General features: G+C 38.5%; 1 protein-coding gene across 3 annotated transcripts in view; it reads left to right on the plus strand.

The window, feature by feature from the left end:
- VPS8 (VPS8 subunit of CORVET complex) overlaps nt 1–23,195 on the plus strand; it is a 300,505-nt gene that overhangs the window by 171,453 nt on the left and 105,857 nt on the right. For all 3 annotated transcript variants that reach the window (XM_040252398.1, XM_040252383.1, XM_040252391.1), the window contains one exon: nt 15,290–15,437. In XM_040252398.1, the coding sequence (XP_040108332.1) occupies nt 15,290–15,437 (148 nt within the window). The remainder of the gene's footprint in view (nt 1–15,289; nt 15,438–23,195) is intronic.

A 23,195-nucleotide genomic window follows, 5' to 3' on the forward strand; every position in this document is an offset into this window, starting at 1 on the left:
ATTCAGAAATATTGATCCTAGGTAAAATCCAAGATTAACTTCTTCCGTGCCCCAATCAAAACACTCAGCACTCTTGCCAGTTGCTTGTCAGTTTCTGTGTCATGTGACACTTTTACAGCGAGAATGTACAGCTACCATATGAGTACAGTGCAGTATACACAGCTTCGAAAAAAGCCCCTTTCAATGCCAGTTGACCTCAAGGTAGTATGGACTAGTTTACGTTGATCTCTGAATGATTTCGCATCCCAGTTTAGCCTTTGTAAATGAGTATGCTGTTGATGGATCTGAAGTAAAGGATTAGAATCTTTGCAGGTATTGGGAAAACTGAAGTGGGAACCAAGGGGAGTATAGAAAAAGGGGTTTAGGGTCAAAAGAACATCAAGAGGAGGTAGACTGGTTCTGCCTAGCAGTTTTCCCTGGCAGACAACTTCAGACTATTTTTGCCTTTGATTCTTCTCTCTCTGTTCTTCTTAAGCAGTAAGACTTTTTTTTTAAACATCCAGGTTTTTCCTCTCATGAAGCTCCTATAGCGGCATTATGGAAAGTAGAGAGAATGAAAGAAAGTTATTTTGAGATGGGGACTGCTTATATATATGTGTCAAATCAGAATATTGCTTTTTTTTCCTCCCAAAAGCCTGAGTTAGTAGGCCCCTCTCTCATTCCTCTGTGTGTGTGTGTGTGTGTGTGTGTGTAGTTTATGCATATTTGATTTAACATTTACTTGTATTTATTGAGTACTTAAAGCAAGAATTTATTATTTCATTATTTTGTCAACAGCATTTTTTAGGGAACCAGTAATCTAGTTGAATTCTCATGTGTATTTCTCTATTTTCTTTATCCAATGTCTTTAAGTTACCTTTGCTCTGTAAATAATGTCCTTTGTAGAATTAATTGACCCACAAAGATATTGGTGGCATTTGTATATAGAAAGATTAGATAGTTTTGAAGGGAGGGAGGTTAATCCTCCAGAAGCAAATTTGCCTGAATTGAGGCCAGCAGCCTGGGAGAGAAAGGATTTGCATCTTCTTCTAATTTCCTTCTTTTGAGACAGCTGCTGCATGAAACTCTACCCCACCCCTACTCCCCATGTGCATTCCTGCTGGCCAGGAATTCTTACTGCAGGTCTGGTATGTTTACATTCAGGTGCAGGTCCTTTGTACAGGGGGGATGCTTGAAGGACAATGCAGAAGGACACTGATAGTTTTTGTGGGTCTATGAGCTTCATAAGGAATGAAGAGAATGTACAAGTGTGTTTATGTTTATAGTATTTTCCTCAGTACAGTTTTCTCGGTAATGTCGATTTTAGCCTTTGTTAACAATATTCTGGATGCCTCTGAAATATGTGGTATGATTTTCTTGTACGAAAAAAAGAACATAAAACATCACATTGTGTTTCTAAGTCTTTAATCAAAATAAAATAAAAATTGAACATTGCTAAGGAAATGAGTGTCTTTGCCAAGGAACAAAAACATAGATTATGGAATGGTTATACATTGATTTAACTTGTATCTGTCACTGTTTCTCTGGATGATTTTGAAGGGATATTTTAAGATACTGACACAGTGTTGAAATAGCATATTTCAAAGTTAAAAAGAAAAGAATATTATATATCTTCATGAACTTTAACATATAAAAATGCATTCCTACTTCAGTGAGTGCCTACTTGGCCAGACTCACCATCAGATACTTTATCTCTGGTTAGTATTTTTGCCAGCAACTCCAATTCAATCTTCTAAATCCTTACACATCTTCATCTCCTAATCTTCTTTCAGGTAACTAGATGAATGGATGGATAGGTAGATAGATAGATAGCTTACATTCAATTATATCTTTATTCCTTAATAATTCTTTATAGTGAGATTGCTGTCTGCTAAGCAACATGTGAGAGATTGAAATAGCTCAAAATTATACTTTTTTTTCAATCTCAATGTGTCCCTCCTCCTTTATTTTCTTTCTTAGCAAATGGCAGTATCCACACATTTATTTCATTTAAAAACTTACTGAGTAACTACAGCATACTAAGCACTGTGACAGGCATGGGAGAGAAAATGGTGAATAAGATGGGACCCTGGCTTCAGAGGCAACTGTAGTGTAAGCATCTTAAATAAAATACTAAGTGCAATGATGAGTTTAACTTTTCTTCACCGCTCCTCTGCACCTTTTCAGCCCTACTACACAGAATAAGTTAATCATCAAAATGTACTTCTTGGCTATCTCTTACATGTGAGTCCTCCTCCTCTTGTCCCCCTCCACTCCCCTCGTTCATGCCTTCAATATCTCTCTCCTGGTCTCTGTTGATGGTCTTGTAATCAGCCCTCTTAATTTTTCTACTTCTATTTTCAAACAGCCAAAGAATGATAATGTTCTATTTCCCTTTCTCAAAGTTCTTTTAGCTTCTGTTATCCAGGGTAAAATCCTGGATTTATGGTATAAAAGACCCTTCTTAATTTTATTCAGGAGTATTGGTTCAACTTAATTTTCTTCCATTCTGCCATTTCTCTTTTCCCCTTTGTTCCTCAGTAGTTCTGCACTATTTGTTCATGGGATACACTGCACAGGGTTGTTCTGCCTGCCCTTTCAATATGTGTTCCTTCCTTTTAGTCCACTTTCTTTCCTTTCAGTTTCAGTTCAGTTCAGTCGCTCAGTCATGTCCGACTCTTTGCAACCCCATGAATCACAGCACGCCTTTAACCTGTATGTATTAAGCGCTCTAAGATTATACATGTGCTTTGCTCCAGTGAGTCCATTTTGGAAAGTATATTCTAAGAAAATACCATAAGAAAAAAGTAGTTAATATTAAATTATCCCTGTCAGCATACTTATAGTGAAAAAAACTGTCTAAGAAAGTAGATGAGGGAAGCAGCTATCTAAATGGTAAGATATATAAACATAATTGAATACCAAATTGGCAAACATGGCAGTGTGAATATTTAAATAATATTAAACTGGAAAATATATGACAGTGAATGTTATGCACTCATACTGTTGGTGTGTATGAATAAATGATAATTGGATGATGTGGTGAGCTGTGTTCATTGCCCTCATAGATTGCTTATTGTTGTTGTTTAGTCACTGAGTCACATCCAGCTCTTCTGTGACCCCATGGACTGTAGCTCACCAAGCTCCTCTGTCCATAAGACTTCTCAGGCAAGAATACTGGAGTGGGTTGCCATTTCCATGATAAAAGTTTAGATTGGTAAGTTAATAATAAAAATGAGAGAGTTGTTAGGAGTTTGGAATGAATGGTCTTCTCTTTGCTTTTAGAATTTGTGACACAATGCAGTTTCATGTGATTGCTACATACTAAAGTTTCAAAAACTTTGCTTGTTTTATATTTAAAGAAAACATCCCAGATACCCATATTTTTCTGTTTACAATGAAAAGGACACATATTAAGGTACTTTTTGGCTTTAAAAAAAATCCTACCCTTTCTTCTGTTTTATTTATACTACTATTTTTTTCATCACCTTTGTTTTTTCTTTTTTATTTTCTTTTCCTTTATGCCTCCTCTGACTTTAATTGAGTATTTTATATATGATTCCATTTTTCTTCTCTTAGTATATTAATTATATTTCTTAAAAATTTTTCTAGTAGTTACCTTTTGATTTTTGAATATACATTTATAACTAATTCCAAGTTCAACTATAACACTGTAGTGCTTCATGGGTAGATAAATTTCATAATTTCTTACTCCTGTGTCTTATATTAATGTCATTCATTTCGGTTATTTATAAACTATAATCACTGAACACATTGGTACTATTATTCTTTTGATACTACTATCTGTTATGATAATTAAGAATTAGAAAATAAAATTTCTGCTTTACTTTCATTTATTCCTTTCCCAGTGCTCTTCCTTTTTTTGTGTGGATCCAAATTTCTGACCTGCATCATTTTTGTTCTTTCTGAAGAACTAACATTATTTGAAAGGCAAGTTTACTGACAATGTATTCCCTTAACTTTTGTCTAAGAAAGTATTAATACTTCTTCACTTTTGAGAGATAATTTTACTGAATATGGAGTTCTAGGTTAGTATCTTTCTTTCAACACTGGAAATATTTCACTCCAGTCTCTTCTTGCTTTCATGGTTTATGAAGAGAAGTCTGATATAATTCTTATCCTGACTTCTCTATAGGTGAAGTTGTCTTCATCACCCCCCTCCCACTCCGCTGGCTTCCTTCTGGGTTTCTTTCGTCTTTGATGTTCTGCAGTTTCGACATAATATGCCTAAGTGTAGATTTTCTGGAGCTTCCCTGATAGCTCAGTTGGTAAAGAATCCACCTGCAATGCAGGAGACCCTGGTTCAATTCCTGGGTCAGGAAGATCCACTGGAGAAGGGATAGACTATCCACTCCAGGATTCTTGGGTTTCCCTTGTGGCTCAGCTGGTAAAGAATCTGCCTGCAATGTGGGAGACCTGGATTCGATTCCTGGGTTGGGAAGATCTCCTGGAGAAGGGAAAGGCTACCCACTCCAGTAGATTTTTGCTATTTTTCCTGCTTGGTTCTGTCTGAGCTTCCTAGATCTGTGGTTTGGTATCTTTCATTAATTTGAGGAAATTCTCAGTTATTATTGCTTCAAATATTTCTTCTGAACTTTTCCTCCTTTTTTAATCCTTATCATATTGCCACCTTGTATATATTATACCAAGTGTATTTGTCCATAGTTCTTGGATATTCTGTTTGATTTCCCAGTCCCATCCCCAGTCTTTTTGCTCTTTGTATTGCAGTTTTGAAAGTTTCTGTTGACGTATCTTGAAGTTCAGTGATTCTTTCCTCAGCTGTGTGCAGACTATTGATGTACCCATCATAGACATTCTTCATTTCTTTTAGTGTTTTTTCTTTTTAGCATTTTCTTTTGATTCTTTCTTAGTGTTAACATTTCTCTGCTTACTTTACCCAAATGTTCTTATATGTTGTCAGTTTTTCCATTAGATCCCTTAGCATATTAATCATGGTTGTGTTAGATTCCTGTCTGGTAATTCCAGCACCTCTGCCATATTTGAGTCTGATTCTGATGCTTGCAAAGTTGCTTCAAACCATCTCTTTGTGTGTTTTAATATGTCCTGTACTTTTGTTGTTGTTGAAAGCTAGACATAATGTAGAGTGTAAAAGGACTAGAAGTAAGTAGGCCTTTGGTATGAGTTTTTATGTTAATCTGGGAGGAATATGCCCTGGAGTAGGAAGTGGCAACCCACTCCAGTATTCTTGCCTGGAAAATGCCATGGACAGAGGAGTCTGGTGGGCTGCAGTCCATGGGGTCACAGGGAGTCAGACACAGCTGAGCACACACATGCTCACAGCACATAGGACTTCTGCTAAAGTGAGGTCTGAGATGTGTGGTTCTTTCTTTGCATGTCCCTGTTATTTAGAAGCACTGCTGATGTGGCAGTGAGGTATGACAGTGATGGAAAGAAGCAGTCTGTTGTCCTGTGATGAGCTTTTAGTCTTTTCATGAGGGAGTGCCTCTGTGACCTTTCCAAGTATCTCTTGGTCCCCAACCCTGCTTTAAGTGAGACAAGAAGGCTAGAGGGTGCTGGAGTTGGGCATTTCCCTTGCCCCACATGAAAGGCTAGAGCAGGCTGGAATTGGGCCCTTCTCAGCTTAGTTACTTTGGCTACCTGATGCGAAGAGCCAGCTCATCGTAAAAGACCCTGATGCTGGGAAGAATTGAAGGCAAAAGGAGAAGAGGGCGGCAGAGAATTAGATGGTTATGTAGTATCACTGACTCAATAGATGTGAATTTGAGCAAACTCTAGAAGATAGTGAAGGACAAGGAAGCATGGTATGCTGCAGTCCATAGGGTTGCAGAGAATTGGATACAACTTAGTGACTGAACAACAGCAGCTTAGTTATGCTCTGGGAAAAGCTCAGTTGGTTTGGAGCTAATGTAATAGTAGGGCAGGTATATTAGATCTGCCAGGGCTTTCTTAATAAAGCACCACAAACTGTATGGCTTAAACTACAATTTATCACCCCAGTTCTGGAGGCTTGAAGCCTGTGATGAGTTTTGGCAGGTTGGGTGCCTTCTGAGGGCTGTGAGAAGGAATCTGTTCACTGCCTTGTCTCTAGCTTCTGCTGATTTGCTGGCAGCCTTTGGCATTCCTTAACCAGTAGAAGCATCACCCAGTCTTCAGCTTTCACCTGGCATTCTCCCTGGGTGTATGTTTGTGTCTGGATTTCCTCTTCTTTGAAGGGCACTAATTGTATTGGACTAGAGGCCCACCCTACTCCAGTATAGCCTCATCCTAACTTGACTAATTACATTTGCAAAGATTTTATTTTCAAGTAAGGTCACCTTGTGAGGCACTGGGAATTAGGACTTTAACACATGAATTTGGGGGTATCTATTTCAGTCCCCACAGCAGGCCTTGTTAAAAAGGACAGAGTGCTCCAATTGTATTTCAGAGTGGCCACATTTCCCCTCCCTCTGCTGAAGCATGATGGGATTTTTCTCCAGTCCTCACAGTGAACCTGGCGATCCCACTGGAGGTAAAACTAACAAAAGTATTAGAACTCCCTGACAAGACATAGCCCCTCTGGAATTTTTAACTCTGAAGTTGGTCCTCACTGAACCTCCAGTGTGTTGTCAATTACAGTTTAGGTTTTCCTGCCCCAGTCCTGCCCAGCAGCAGTGGTCTCTGCTTCTGGGCTTCTGCTCCAGCTAGCTATGATACTTTGTATCCACCTCTCTCAAAGTTGAGGGGTGGCAGTTTGCTCTGTGACCTCCTTTCTCAGATGGATCCAAAAAGAGCTGTTGATTTCCAGTTTGTTCAACTTTTTTTCCTGTGAGGATGGAATTGATAACGTTTAAGCTCACTTCATGGGAAATAGATGGGGAAACCATGGAAACCATGTCAGACTTTATTTTGGGGGGCTCCAAAATCACTGCAGATGGTGATTGCAGCCATGAAATGAAAAGACTCTTACTCCTTAGAAGGAAAGTTATGACCAACCTAGATAGCATATTCAAAAGGAGAGACATTACTTTGCCAACAAAGGTCCATCTAGTCAAGGCTATGGTTTTTCCAGTGGTCATGTATGGATGTGAGAGTTGGACTGTGAAGAAGGCTGAGCGCCGAAGAATTGATGCTTTTGAAGTGTGGTGTTGGAGAAGACTCTTGAGAGTCCCTTGGACTGCAAGGAGATCCAACCAGTCCATTCTAAAGGAGATCAGTCCTGGGTGTTCATTGGAAGGACTGATGCTGAAGCTGAAACTCGAATACTTTGGCCACTTCATGCGAAGAGTTGACTCATTGGAAAAGACTCTGATGCTGGGAGGGATTGGGGGCAGGAGGAGAAGGGGACAACAGAGGATGAGATGGCTGGATGGTATCACTGACTTGATGGACATGAGTTTGGGTGAACTCCGGGAGATGGTGATGGACAGGGAGGCCTGGTATGCTGCAATTCATGGCGTTGTAAAGAGTTGGACACGACTGAGCAACTGAACTGAACTGAAGCTCTTTGCATGCTAGACTAGAGACCAGAAATATTTGTCCTTTTTATGGTCAGAATTATGTGTGTATATCATAATAGATTTATAGTAGTCTGACCCACTGTCTGTTTAAAGACTGTGGTGGTGTCATAGAACTGCCTTTTTTCTCTCTCTTCTAATTCCATCTATCCTTTGGGAGAGAAAATGGTTCAAGTTTCCCACGCAAAACTGAAAGTGTATCAAGTTATATTATACTGAGATGCCAGGACCTGCAGTTTTTCACTCTTTAATCTACTTGGGCCACATTAAGGTAGTCTTTTCTAGTAGCGTCAGTAACAGATATTAGTGATACCGAGAGCTTTGCATTAGAAAAATACACTTGCTGTTACGTGTGTGATTATTATTATTACTGTTATAATCGTAGAAAAAAATTGTTTTAGCTAACTTGTTAAGTTTTTATTTGAAGTCTGTACAGCATTAAATTGATTCAGTTATTGTTTATACTTGATCAGGTTATTCAGCTAAGTTTTTTTTTTTCTATCCATAAAATCGTTAGGCTTATAAAATCTATTCTTTCTGCTTATGCAGGAGATCACTCAAAACAATACACCTTTTTCCTATGAGTATCAGATAAGTAACAAAAATTCTATTGAGATTTGGAAGAGGACATTTTGACACTTGATTGTTAGAGTAAGGAAATGGAAAGCAATCCTATCCGCTAAAGATCTGTCTTCAATCTGCTATTACATTGATTTGATGTGGCAGCATCTTTGCTGTTAGCCTGTCTCCTTTGGACTGTACTTCATAAAAGTGTATATAAGATTGCAGCTGTTCCTCTCTGAGGAATACCGGCAGCTCTGCACAGCATGCAGGGTCAGCATGGAGAGTGGAGAGACTGAGTACTGGCTTCCTTCTTGCCGGAGGACAGGTTTCCATCTAGGCAGTCACCTGTCCAGTTTGTGGAACATTATTGTTGATTATGTTACAGTTTCGTGCAAATTGTAGGTATTGTCTTTGCTACCTATAATTAACACATTTAAAGCATTTTTTCAGGCAAATTGGCAAACTCAGGTTTTTCTTTAATTTGCACAGGAGTCCACTATGGAATTTTTAATATGGGATAAATGTGGAAAGCTGAGACTTCAGCTTCATGGCTTTATGAAGTGACTTGATTTAAATAAAAACTATATGGAAAATAATTTTCTTTGCTCTTATGGGTTGTGAGTCATTATTTGCATTCTCAATCCAAAGGTACTGAGTAGTCATCAGTATGCCACCACCTCCAAGGGCTGGATATATGGAAATGAGCAAAGAGTTCAGACAGTGAGGATTTAGGCTAAGCTGAGGTGGCCCACAGTTGTCAAAGCAACTCACTAATGGAGACTGTGAAGTCGTCTTTCTCAGAGATCTAGAAAAGCAGTCTAGACTGGCCTATTTTTGTGCAGCTTTTAGAATGAAGGGGAAGGACTAGACAAGACTTTTTTATTCTTGCAAAATATTCATTTTCTTTGTCAAATATTTTGAAATCAGAAATTTGAATATTAGAATCATTTTTAAGTTATGCTTTTCAAAACTGACATATAGTTTATCCTTCCCAGAAATAGCCAATTATATTAGATTATAATTTTAATTGATTTTCACAGACTGAGTGAATATTTTCTCCAGCCTGAATTTTGGAGTGTGTTTAGAGAGAGAGTGTGTGTGTGTGTGTGTTTGTGTGCATGCTTCAAATGACATACGTATACTCTATTTTAAAGCTGACTAAAGAAAGCCTTGTGTCAGTCTTATAAAATTCTCCCTTTATATGTATTTAAATGTCTACATCATGTGAGTCAATTCTGTCATTAAAATAGAAATTGCCTAAAGAGCAGATAAAGTCTAGGTCTAAAATACATCATTTTGACAGCCATTAAAATTAGGAATGAGTATTTGGCAAAGGAGGTAGCTGATAAAAGGCATAATAGAAATATGCTTGAGAAATAGATATAACAAATTGCTTTTATGTGTAAGACTGATAAGCAGCAGTCAGAAATGGATGTAAATTTGTTAATGCTACAATTTACTTATTAAAGTTTTGATTATGTTGATTTTCCTGATCATTTCCCAGCAGACACATTATTTCCCTCAAAAACGAATGCATCAAAATCTATTCATTTGGGTGATTTGCTTGGTTTGATGCATATTCACATCTTTACTACTTGTAAAGGGTTTTGTGAATAAATGTTCTGGAAAGAATTAAGTACTGTGGTTTATCGGCAGGTGCTTATGTCTGATTTTAATTGACTCCACCAGAAGTCTGACATAGGTGTAATATTAGCACCACCTACTGCAGATGGTGATTGCAGCCATGAAATTAAAAGATGCTTACTCCTTGGAAGGAAAGTTGTGACCAACCTAGATATCATATTGAAAAGCAGATATTATTTTGCCAACAAAGGTCTGTCTAGTCAAGGCTGTGGTTTTTCCAGTGGTCATGTATGGATGTGAGAGTTGGACTGTGAAGAAAGCTGAGTGCTGAAGAATTGATGCTCCTGAACTGTGGTGTTGTAGAAGACTCTTGAGAGTCCCTTGGACTGCAAGGAGATCCAACCAGTCCATCCTAAAGGAGATCAATCCTGGGTTTTCTTTGGAAGGACTGATGCTGAAGCTGAAACTCAAATACTTTGGCCCCCTGATGCGAAGAGTTGACTCACTGGAAAAGACCCTGATGGCAGAAGGGAGGGATTGGGGGCAGGAGGAGAAGGGCACAACAGAGGATGAGATGGCTGGATGGCATCACGGACTTGATGGATATGAGTCTGAGTGAACTCCGGGAGTTGGTGATGGACAGGGAGGCCTGGCGTGCTTCAATTCATGGGGTCGCAAAGAGTCAGACACGACTGAGCAACTGAACTGAACTGTGTATAAACATATGGAAAGTACACGGACTTACCTTGATGTCAAGAATTGGCTTGCATTCCCTTTCTCTTCTACCTAATTGTGTTCTGTTGAACACAACTTTGATTCCACAAAGAGAACTGTCATTCCCCTGAGTGTGCCATCTTCATCTCCTATTTTCTCCATGTAGAACTTTCTGACAGGACTTAGTCCTAGCTACATCTCACTTTACGGCCCTAGTCCTTGTAATTTTCACTCCTCTGTTCTACATTTTGGGCCCATCTGTTTGAAGACAGTCCAATGTACTGTTTAGTTCATCAGTTCGGTTTAACTCAGTGTGCGTTTACCGAGCACCTGTTATTTTGTGACAGTACTGTGCCAATGCTGGGGAAATGGTGATGAATGCAGCACCGCCTTTGGTTTCAGACTTTATTGTTTAGTTGGGACAGACATTTAGATAGTTTTCAAGTTATGTGATCAGAACTCCGTTGGTGGTCTACATAGGGAATAGGCAGTCATTTAACAAAATCCTGCCTTAAAGGCAGTTGTGAAATAAAGAAAGAGGAAAACTTGATCTTTGGGATTTACAGCCTATTTGAGGAGATACTGCATTAGCCTCAGCATGTATTGAAATCCCCAAGTAGCAGAATTTAGTGAGATCCTTGCCCAACCTCTGGTCAGGACTGAGGGTCATAAAGCTCTTATTTTGGAAAAGATTTTCTATTCTAAATATAATTCCTATTCTGTAACTGCAGGGTCTTGCTAATAAAAATAGGAGTGCTATGTACCACCATGTAGAATACTTATAACCCCTAGATCATTCTCGAGTCCAGATATTCCTACCTATGGCTGTTGGTGTGCTGCACCTGGGTTACAGTTGTGTTTAAAGACTGATTCCCTTAAATCTTGAGAGGAATCTCTTAGGGTACACAGAGTACCTTGTAATCAGTCTGATTTCTAATGGACCAGATAAATATGGTCATTTTCTATGTGCCATTATGAGAAAAAACTAGAAGTCTTGATTTAGACCATTAACCTTTCCAGCTGTCTCTCTGTCTCTCCTTTTTTTTTTCCCCCTGTTTAATGATTTATTTATTTTTTATTTGATTTTAATGAAGTACAGTTGATTTAAAGTGTTGTGGTAATATCTTCTGTGTGGAAAAGGGAGTCAGTTATACATATACATATTCTTTTTCATATTCTTTTCCATTATGGTTTGGCACAGGATATTGAATATAGTTTCCTGTGCTACACAGTAGGATCTTGTTGCTTATCCATTCTGTATATGGGTTTGCATTGGCTAATCCTAGACTCCCGTTCCATCCCACCTGTAGTCCCTTCCTCCACCTTGGCAACCACAAGTCTGTTCTCTGTATCTGTGAATCTGGTTTTGTTTCATAGATATGTTGATTTGTGTTGTATTTTAGATTCTGCATATAAGTGATAGCATGCAGTATTTATTTTCTCCTCCTGACTGAATTCAATTAGTATGTTCTTTAGGTCAATCCATGTTGGTACAAATAGCATTATTTAATTCCTTTTGATGGGTGAGTAATATTCTGTATGTGTGTGTGTGTGTACACCATTTGTTTTTTATCTATTCATCTGATGGACATTTAGGTTGTTTTCATGTCTTGAATATTGTGAATAGTGCATGTATCTTTTTTAATTAGAGTTTTCTTTTCTCTGGGTAAGAGTGGGGTTGCTAGGGCATATGGGAACTCTATTTTTAGTTTTTTGAGTAACCTCCATACTGTTTTCCAAAGTGGCTGCACCAGTTTACATTCTAACCAACAGTGTAAGAGGGTTCCCATTTTTTCACACCCTCTCTAGCATTTGTTATTTGTAGACTTTTTAGTGATAGCCTTTCTGACTGGTGTGAGGTGATACGTCATTGTCATTTTAACTTGATTTCTCTGATAATTAGTGATGTTGAGCATCTTTTCGTGTGCCTTTTGAACATCTGTATGTCTTTGGAGAAGTTTCTGTTTAGGTTTTCCTGTCCATTTTTTGATTGGATTGTTTTTTTGTTGTTGAGTTGTAGAAGCTGTTTGTATATTTTGAAAATTAAGCCCCAGTGCCATCGTTTACATATACTTTCTCCCATTCCATAGGTTGTCTTTTTGTTTTGTTTATATTTCATTTGCTGTGCAAAAGCTTGTAATTGGCTTACGTACCAGTTGTTTGTTTTTATTTCTATTGTCTTGGGAGGCTGACCTAAGGAAACATTGCTATAATTTATGTCAGAGAATTTTTTGCCTATGATCTTTTCTAGGAGTTCTATGGTGTCTTGTTTTATAAATAAGTCTTTGAGCAATTTTGAGCTCATGTGTGTGCACAATGTGAGGGTATGCTCTAACTTCTTTGATCTATATGCAGCTGTTCAACTTTTCCAGCACCACCTGCTGAAGAGATTATTTTTTCTCCATTTTATATTCTTGCCTCCTTTGTCAAAGATTAATTGACCATAGGTGTGTGGGTTTATTTCTGGGATCTCTGTTCTACAGTTTCATTGGTCCATATATCTGTTTTTGGGCCAGTAGCACACTGTTTAATCATAACTGTAGCTTTGTAATCAAAGCTTTGTCTGAAGTCTGGAAGGGTTATGTCTCCTGTTTTTCTTCTTTTTCCTCAAGACTACTATGGCAATTCTGGGTCTTTTATGGTTCCATATAAATTTTAGGATATTTGTTCTAGTTCTGTGAAAAATGGGTAATTTGATAGCAATCACATTAAATCAGTAGATTGCTTTGGGTAGTATTGCCATTTTAACAGGATTCTTCCAACCCAAGAGCATGGGATATATTTCCTTTTCTTTGAATCATCTTTAGTTTCCTTTATTAATGTTTTGTAGTTCTTAGCATGAAAGTCTTTTACCTCCTGGGAGGTAAAATTTTTTTGGATGCAATTTCAAAAGGTGTTTTTTTAAATATATATATTCCCTTTCTGCTATTTCACTGTTAGTATAAAGAAATGTCATTGATTTCTGTTTGATAATCTTGTATCCTGCTACATTGCTGAATTCATTTATCAGTTCTAGTAGTTTTTGTGTGGAGTCTTTAAGGTTTTCTATATATAGTATCACATCATCTGTGTATAATGATAATTTAGCCTCTTCTCTACCAATTTGAATACCCTTTTCTTTCTTGTCTGACTGCTGTGGCAGGGATTCCAATATGATCTTGAAGGGAAGTAGTGAGAGGCATCTTTGTCTGGTTCCAGATTTTAGTGTGAAGGCTTTCAGCATTTCACTGTTGAATATTATATTGGCTGTGGGTTTGTCATAAACAGCTTTTATGTTGAGCTATGTTCCCTCTATATCCATCTTTGTAAGGGTTTTTTTTTTTTTAAGTCATGAATGGATGTTGAATTTTATCAAATGCTTTTTCTGCGTCTGTTGAGATCATCATATAGTTTCTGCCCTTTCTTTTGTTGATGTGATGTATCACATCGATTAATCTGCATATGTTGAACCATCCTTGTGACACTGTGTTGAATCCAACTTGGTCGTGGTGTATGACCTTTTTTATATGTTGTTAGATTCAGTTTGCTAATATTTTGTTAAGAATTTTTGCATCTATATTTATCAAAGGTATTGACCTGTAATTTTCTTTTTTTGGTAGTGTGTCTTTGTCTAGTTTTGGTATTAGGGTGACAGTGGCTTCATTAAACGTCTCTGGGAGTATTCCTTCCTCTTTGGTTCTTTTGGAAGAGTTTGAGAAGGATCTGTGTAAGTTCTTTGTATATTTAGTAGAATTCTCCTATGAAGCCATCTGGTCCTGGACTTTTTTTTTTGGTAGGGATTTTTTTTTAAAATTACAGATTCTATTTCATTTCTAGAGATTGGTCTATTCAGACTGTTAGCCTTCCAAGTCATTTTTGTATCTTCTTAACCCTGTTCCAGTTCTTTATATACAGAGCCTTGGTTGAGGAATTCTGAAGAGAAGATAGACTGCCAGAAAAACTGACTTATTTTGAGGATAGAGAGAAAATGATTCTTAGATCTCCAATGAGTGGCAGTTGATTTTTCTAAATATTTCCAGTAGTCTCCACCATGATAAAACTAATCCTCGACCTCCACAGCTTTTGTGTAGGCATTATAAATAGCAAGCTTTGTGAATGGCTGACATTTCAGGCAAATGAACCATAAATTTAATATATCCCACTCTTCATCCACTTGCTTGTTTTCACAATAGCCAAATAATTAGCTGTTGCTGCATTGTGCAAGATGCTGTTGCAGGCTTTGAGAATTCATTAGTGAGAAGATACCTGGTGGCTGCCCTCACAGAATTTATAGTCTTTTACGAAGATAGATAATTAAAGAAGTGATTACAACATGATGTGATTGGTACTATAAGGGAAGTAGAGTAGGGACAGTTGTTGAGACTGGAAGATGGCTTATTGTATATAGTCATTCATGGATCTAATTATTCAAACTAAACTGAGTCATCTTTGGTTGTTTTTTTTTTTTTTTTTTTTTTTTGAGCAATAATAGAACTTTGTGTGTGATTTAGAGGAGCCCGCACTGAATCTCATTTCCATAATTATTTAAGGTGAATTGAGAAGCATTGTGATTTAGAATGTCTCTATCATATATAATTCACCTTAATAACCTAAGTAACATTAAGACTTTTAACTCACAATTTTACCTGACCAAAAGGTAGTCTTGGTTTTAAGGTAACATTTTGTGTTGTTGTTGTTTAGTCGCTGAGTTGTGTCCAATTCTTTGCAAAACCACGCGCTGTAGACCATCAGGCTCCTCTGTCCATGGCATTTCACAGGCAAGAAAACTGGAGTGGGTTGCATTTCCTTCTCCACGGAATCTTGCCCACCCAGGGATCAAACTTGCGTATCCTACATTGGCAGGCGGATTCTTCACCACTGAGCCACCTGGGAAACTTAGCATGCCTTTTATTTGTAGCCTTAATTACAGATATGATTAAATAATGCTACTCTCTTGCCTTTTCTGTTTTCAGGGAAGGTATTCATGTAAATCAAGAATTGCTGCAGATATCTCCCTGTATCATAGAGCAGTTCATTGAACTCCTGTGTCAGTTCAGCCCAAACCACGTTATTGAGACGCTGCAAGTCCTTGAGTGCTACCGCCTAGAAGAAACTATTCAGGTAAGACCAATGCTGTAGAGAAGGAAAGAGTCAATGTTTATCATTCACTATTTAGCAAATGAGCACCGGGAGATGCATATGTTAAATCAGTTGCCTGAGTTTATGCCCAGTATGTGCTAGCATTGAAGATTGAACCCACTTCATTTGACTCCATGGTGCATGCTTTTCTTTGCTGTGATAAATTGCCTCTCTGTTCATTCTGGTGAAGTCAGAAACAGCACATGCCAATAATTGTTATTAATCAAGTTTCACAGGCATTTTACCCAACAGGACAAACACAGAAAAAGGAATACAGTAAAAATAGTAAAAGGGAAAAACCAGACTCTTACTTGCAGACACTGATGGTTTAGATAATCTTGTGATAGTGTTGTGAGACTTACAAGGCTAAATGGCAATTAGCACAGTCATTGCCTTGATTCTCCTTCCTTGTTTTCTTCCAATTCCAAATGGAAATGTGTGTGTATGCACATATGTGCATATGTATATATACGCACATGTTCTAATCTACCATAAGAGGCTAGTATGTTCCCTGTTTAAAAGTTGTTTTTAAGCTGCCATTATGTCTTTGCTATCAATACTGATGAAAGTAACCTGTATTTTCTGCATCTACTCCTAAACTCCCCACATGATTCAGTTCAGCTCATCCTCTTAGTCGTGTCCAACTCTTTGCAACCCCGTGAACTAGAGCACGCCAGGCCTCCCTGTCCATCACCAACACCCAGAGTCCACCCAAACCCATGTCTATTGAGTCAGTGATGCCATTCAACCATCTCATCCTCAGTCATCCCCTTCTCCTCCTGCCCTCGATCTTTCCCAACATCAGGGTCTTTTTAAATGAGTCAGCTCTTCACATCAGGTGGCCAAAGTATTGGAGTTTCAGCTTCAAAAACAGTCCTACCAATGAACACCCAGGACTGGTCTCCTTTAGGATGGACTGGTTGGATCTCCTTGCAGTCCAAGGGACTCTCAAGAGTCTTTTCCAACACCACAGTTCAAAAGCATCAATTCTTTGGCGCTCAGCTTTCTTTATAGTCCAACTCTCACATCCATACATGACCACTGGAAAAACCATAGCCTTGACTAGACGGACCTTTGTTGACAAAGTAATGTCTCTGCTTTTTAATATTCTGTCTAGGTTGGTCATAACTTACCTTCCAAGGAATAAATGTCTTTTAATTTCATGGCTGCAGTCACCATCTGCAGTGATTTTGGAGCCCCCCAAAATAAAGTCAGCCACTGTTTCCACTGTTTCCCCATCTATTTCCCATGAAGTGATGGGACCAGATGCCATGATCTTAGTTTTCTGAATGTTGAGCTTTAAGCCAACTTTCACTCTCTTCTTTCACTTTCCTCAGGAGGCTCTTTAGTTCTTCTTTACTTTCTGCCATAAGAGTGGTGTCATCTGCATATACTGAGGTTATTGATACTTCTCCTGGCAATTTTGATTCCAGCTTGTGCTTCCTCCAGCCCAGCATTTCTCATGATGTACTCTGCATATAAGTTAAATAATCAGGATGACAATATACAGCGTTGACGTACTCCTTTTCCTATTTGAAACCAGTCTGTTTTTCCATGTCCAGTTCTAACTGTTGCTTCCTGACCTGCATACAGGTTTCTCAAGAGGTAGGTCAGGTGGTCTGGTATTGCCAGCTCTTTCAGAATTTTCCAGTTTATTGTGATTCACACAGTCAAAGGCTTTGGCATAGTCAATAAAGCAGAAATAGATGTTTTTCTGGAACTCTCTTGCTTTTTTGATGATCCAGCATGATTAAATTGTTCTAAATTATGAAATATTTCAAAATATGCAGAAGTGTGCAAAATATCAAATACATACGTGCTCATGAACCCAACTCTTTAGATATTAATATTTTGCCATACTGACTTCAGATCTTTGTTGTTTGTTTTAGAAATAGGAGAAAATGATCCTTTATCTGTCATGTCTCCCCTGAGGTTACCACCAACCTGAATGACACCATTTATGTAAAATTAGGTAATATTTACAATAGAAATGGTCAGCTACATCCATGGGAATCTAGCATGTCATGCAAAGGAATAAATATTTTAACAAATAAAACTTCAGTTGTCGTGAACAGTTGATTAGAAATTTTGTTTTTTAAAAAAGAGCCTCAAACTAAACAGTAAAAGTTTTGCATTGTCAGAGTAGTTCTTTCATTTTAATGTCTATTCAATGACTGTGCCACAGTTTATATATTTTCCTGTCATAGTGTTGCCAGTTTTTTGCCAGTATAAACAATGCTACTCTGGACATCTTTGTACATATCTTCTATGTACCCATCTGAGATTTCTCTAAGTAGTATGCCTGAAAGTGGAATTCTTTCAACAATAGAATAGCTTAATTCTACTCATATTGCCAAGTTGATTTCTTACTTGTTTCCATTCTCATCATTAGTGTTTGAAATGTGCTATTTTTTAATGTCCTTGCTGCTTTCTGGTATTTTAGACTTCTTAATATTTGCCAGTATGATTATTATCATTGCTTACTCATGACATTGCATATCTTTCCATATGTTTAGTGACACTTTGGATTTTCTTTTCTCTGAATTATGTATTCATATCATTTGTCCAGTTTCCTATTAAGACTTTGCCCTTTCTTACTGATTTCTAGAAGTTCTTTGTAATTTCTGGATCTCTGGTTCTTTACTGATTCTATATGTCAGAGATGCCCTCTTCCAGTCTGTTATTGCATGTCTTTTAATGTGTTTTTAGTGACTTGTAGTTTAATTTATCAGTCTTTTCCTTTAGTATCAAAATTTTGTGTGTGTGACCTTTATTTCCTACTTTAATGGCATTAAGGATATCCTCTTATGTGAGTTTTGTAGTTTGAGACTTTTTTCATTTAGGCGTTTAATGCATCTGGAATTTATTTTTGTAAACTGACCAAGAGAGGAATTGATATATATATATATATTTCCATGTACGTGGTTAATGGTCCATGTGGCTTTTTTGGCTGTGTTAGGTCTTCATTGCTGCACAGGCTTCTCTCTAGTTACGGTGAGCGGAGTCTGCTCTCTAGTGGTGCATGGGCCTCTGATTGCCGAGGCTTCTCCTGTTGAGGAGCATGGGCTCTAGACCACACAGGCTTCAGTAGTTGGTGTACATGGGCTCAGTAGTTGTGGCTCCTGGGCTCTAGAGCACAGGCTCAATAGCTTTGGCACAGCAGCTTAGGTCTTTAATCCATTTTAAGTTTATTTTTGTGTACAGTGTTAGAGAATGTTCTAATTTTGTTCTTTTACATGTAGCTGTCCAGTTTTCCCACCACTGCTTATTAAAGAGACTGTCTATTCTGCATTGTGTGTTCTTGCCTCCTTTGTCATAGATGGGGTGACCATATGTGTGTGTGTTTATCTCTGGGCTTTCTTTCCTGTTCTTTTGTATTTCTGTTTTTGTGCCAGGGCCATGCTGTCTTAATAACTGTAGCTTTGTAATATAGCATTGAGTTAGGGAACCTGATTCTTCCAGCTCCTTATTTCTTAAGATGGGTTTGGCTATTTGAGGTCTTTTGTGTTTCCATTTAAATTGTAAAATTTTTGCTTCTAATTCTGTGGGAAATGTCATTGGTAATTCGATAGGGATTACATTGCATCTACTGATTGCTTTGTGTGGTATAGTCATTTTCACAATATTGCTTCTTCTAATTCAAGAACATGGTATATCACTCCATCCGAATGTGTCATCTTTGATTTCTTTCATCAGTATCTTATAGTTTGCTGAATATAGGTCTTCTGCCTCTTTAGGTAGGTTTATTCTTAAGTGTTTTATTCTTTTTGTTGCAAAGGTAAATGGGATTGTTTCCTTAATTTCTCTGTGTGATCTTTCATTGTTAGTGTATAAGAATGCAAGAGATTTCTGTACATTTATTTTGTATCCTGCAACTTTACCAGATTCATCGATTAGCTCTAGTAGTTTTCTGATCCTAAAAGACTAAAGGCAGCTAAAGACATCTTCAGGATTTTCTATGCGTAGTATCATACCATCTGCAAGCAGTGACAGTTTTACTTCTTTTTCAGTTTGAATTTCTTTTTATTTCCTTTTCTTCTCTGATTGCCATGGCTAAGACTTCAAAGACTATGTTGAATAATAGTGACCAGAGTAGACATCCCTGTCTTGTTCCTGATCTTAGAGAAAATGCTTTCAGTTTTTCACCGTTGAGAATATTGTTTGCTGTGGTCTTGTCATGAAGAGAAAAAAATGTTGCTTGCTCAGTTGTCTCTGACTCTTTGCAACCCCATGGACTATAGCCCATCCAGTCTCCTTTGTCCATGGAATTCTTCAGGTAAGAATACAGGAATGGGTAGCTATTACCTTCTCCAGGGGATCTTCCTGACCCAGGGATCAAACCTCTGTCTCCTACATTGCAGGCAGATTCTTTACCATCTGGGCCACCAGGGAAGCTCGTGGACTTGTCATATATGGCCCTTATCTTGTTGAGATAAGTTCCCTCTATGCCCATTTTATGGAGAGATTTTTTTTTTAATCATAAATGGGTTTTTTATTTTGTCAAAAGCTTTTCTGCATCTGTTGAGATGAACTTATGGTTTTTATTCTTCAGTTTGTTAATGTAGTGTATCATGTGGATTGATTTATGGATACTAAAGAATCCTTGCATCTCTGGAATAAATCCCACTTAATCATGGTATGACCCTTTTAATGCATTGTTGGTTTCAGTTTGCTAGTATTTTCTTGAGTGTTTTTATGGCTATATTCATTAGTGATATTGGCTTGTAAATTTTTTTTGGTAGTGCCTTTGTCTGGTTTTGGTATCAGAGTGATAGTGGCCTGATAATATGAACTTGGGAGTGTTCCTTCCTCTGCAATATTTTTAAAGAGTTTCAGAAGGATAGGTGTTAACTCTTCTCTAAAAGAGCAAGAGAGTTCCAGAAAAACATCTACTTCTGATTTATTGCCTATGCCAAAGACTTTGACTGTGTGGATCACAACAGACTGTGGAAGATTCTTCAAGAGATGAGAATACCAGACCACCTGACCTGCCTCCTGAGAAATCTGTATGCAGGTCAAGAAGCAACAGTTAGAACTGGACATGGAACAACAGACTGGTTCCAAATAGGAAAAGGAGTACGGCAAGGCTGTATATTGTCACCCTGCTTATTTAACATATATGCAGAGTACATCATGAGAAACGCTGGACTGGATAAAGCACAAGCTGGAATCAAGATTGCTGGGAGAAATATCAATAACCTTAGATGTGCAGATGACACCACCCTTATGGCAGAAAGTGAAGAAGAACTAAAAAGCCTCTTGATGAAAGTGAAAGAGGAGAGTGAAAAAGTTGGCTTAAAGCTCAACATTCAGAAAACGAAGATCATGGCATCTGGTCCCATCAGTTCATGGCAAATAGAAGGGAAACAATGGAAACAATGAGAGAGTATTTTCTTGGGCTCCAAAATCACTGCAGATGATAACTGCTGTCATGAAATTAAAATTTTCTTTCTCCTTGGAAGAAAAGCAATGACCAACCTAGACAGCATATTAAAACAGAGACATTACTTTGCCAACAAAGATTATCTAGTCAAAGCTATGGTTTTTCCAGTGGTCATGTATGGATGTGAGAGTTGGACTATAAAGAAAGCCGAGCACTGAAGAATTGATGCTTTTGAACTGTGGTGTTGCAGAAGACTTTGAGAATCCTTTGGACTGCAAGGAGATTAAACCAGTCCATCCTAAAGGAAATAGTCCTGCATATTCATTGGAAGGTCTGATGCTAAAGCTGAAATTCCAATCCTTTGACCACCTGATGCGAACAGCTGACTCATTGGAAAAGACCCTGATGCTGGGAAAGATTGAAGGCAGGAGGAGAAGGGGACGACAGAGGATGAGATGATTGGATGGCGTCACTGACTCGATGGACATGAGTTTGAGTAAGGTCCAGAAGCTAGTGATGGACAGGGAAGGAAGCCTGGTGTGCTGCAATCCATGGGGTCGCAGAGAGTCAGACGTGACTAAGTGACTGAACCGAAATGCTTGATAGAATTCACCTGTGGAGCAGTTGGTACCTGGACTTCAGTTCGTTGGAAGTTTTTAAATCGTAATTTTGGTTTTGGTACTTGTGGTTGGTCTGTTCATATTATCTGTTTCTTTCCCTTACAGTCTTAAAAGGTTGTATCTTTCTAAGAATTTGTCCATTTCTTCTAGGTTGTCCGTTTTATTTGTATATAGTTGTTTGTAGTGGTGTCTTATGGTTCTTTGTATATTTTTGGTGTCGGTTTTAACTTGTTTTTCGTTCTTCTGTTAACTCCTTGTGTATTTTAAATTCTTCTTGTTGAATTCTTCAGCTTTGATAATCCTCTTTTCTAGTTTCTTTTTGTTTCAGTTATCACTGTGTTCATCTATTTTCCCTCTTTCAGATAGCATTTTATTAGTAATGCTTTGAACTCTTTTCAGGTAAATTATTTATCACTTTTTGTTTCCCATCCCCTTAATGAATTTTTCTCTTTCATCTGAAACACATTCCTGTTTTTTATATCTTGTTTGACATTCTCTGTTTTTCTCTGTGAGATTATGTGAAACAGTTCCCAGTCTTGAAGGCATGTCCATATGTGGGAGCATCCCTATGAAGTCTGCTTGTCCCCAGTGGCATCGGTGGAAGAGCTAAATTTAAAGTGAGCGTAGGCTGCGTGCGTCCTTCCCTGTTTTGTGCTATCAGGCTCTGTATTGCTGGCATGCAGGGCTAGAGTCACTACCCTGTCAGCGGTGATGCCAAGGCCTGAGGGTCTGGAACAGGGTTTCTTCCCAATGTGATGGTGCTTTCGCCATGGTTCAGGGTATGGCTGGGACCTGAGGGCTTGGGACTGCACTTCTAAGATTGTTCCACTTTTTTTTTTTTTTTTTTAATTAGCAATTGTTATTTACTTATGGCTGTGCTCAGTCTTCATTGCTATGCGTGAGCTTTCTCGAGTTGCAGTGAGCAGGAGCTACTCTTGTGGTGAACGGGGGCTGTTCTTCCTGTGGTACATGAGCTTCTCATTGCAGTGGCTTCTCTTCTTGCAGAGCGGGAGCTCTAGGCCCCCAGGTTTCAGTAGGTGTAGCACACAGGATCGGAAGTTGCTGCTCGTGGGCTGAAGAGCACCGGATTAGTATCTGTGGCACACTGGCTTAGTTGATTTGCAGCATGTGGGATCTTTCCAGACCAGGGATTGAATCTGAGTCCCTTGCATTTGTTATGCCCAAGTCGCGAAATCTCCCAACAACCACCAGGGAGCCGATACCTGATGCAAAAGCAAGAGAGTTTTTATTACCAAGCTCGAGCTGGGGCTCCCACTGTTACCGACACAGCAGCTATAGGGAGGAGCCCCGGTTTTGGATTACATCGCTTATATAGGGAGTATACATGGAGAAAAAGGATTTCTAGGTAGGGGGACGTCTGATTGGTCACTTTCTTTCGAAGGGTTGTGTGTTGGTTCTTGATTGGTCCCTATTGTCTAGGTAGACCACAAGTTCCTGAGCGTTAAGTCAGGAGATTTTGGTCTGGGGTCCGATTGGCTCGTGGGCGGTGGGGTGAGGTCCGGGGATTTCCAAAGGCTCTTTTCCCGGAACCTTACAAAATGGAGTTTTTCTTTTAACAAAATGGAGTAGCTTAGGTTCTTCACTTTGGCTGATGGATTCTTAACCACTGGACTACTAGGGAAATCCAATTTGTTCCCTTTTTTTCCTGGTGTGCACACATTGGGTAGAGGCAGGGTCCAGGCCAGAGTGGCTGAAGCCACACTAATAAGCTGGATC

Source organism: Oryx dammah, unplaced genomic scaffold, assembly GCF_014754425.2.
Source record: "Oryx dammah isolate SB20612 unplaced genomic scaffold, SCBI_Odam_1.1 HiC_scaffold_2, whole genome shotgun sequence".
Lineage (NCBI taxonomy): Eukaryota > Metazoa > Chordata > Mammalia > Artiodactyla > Bovidae > Oryx > Oryx dammah.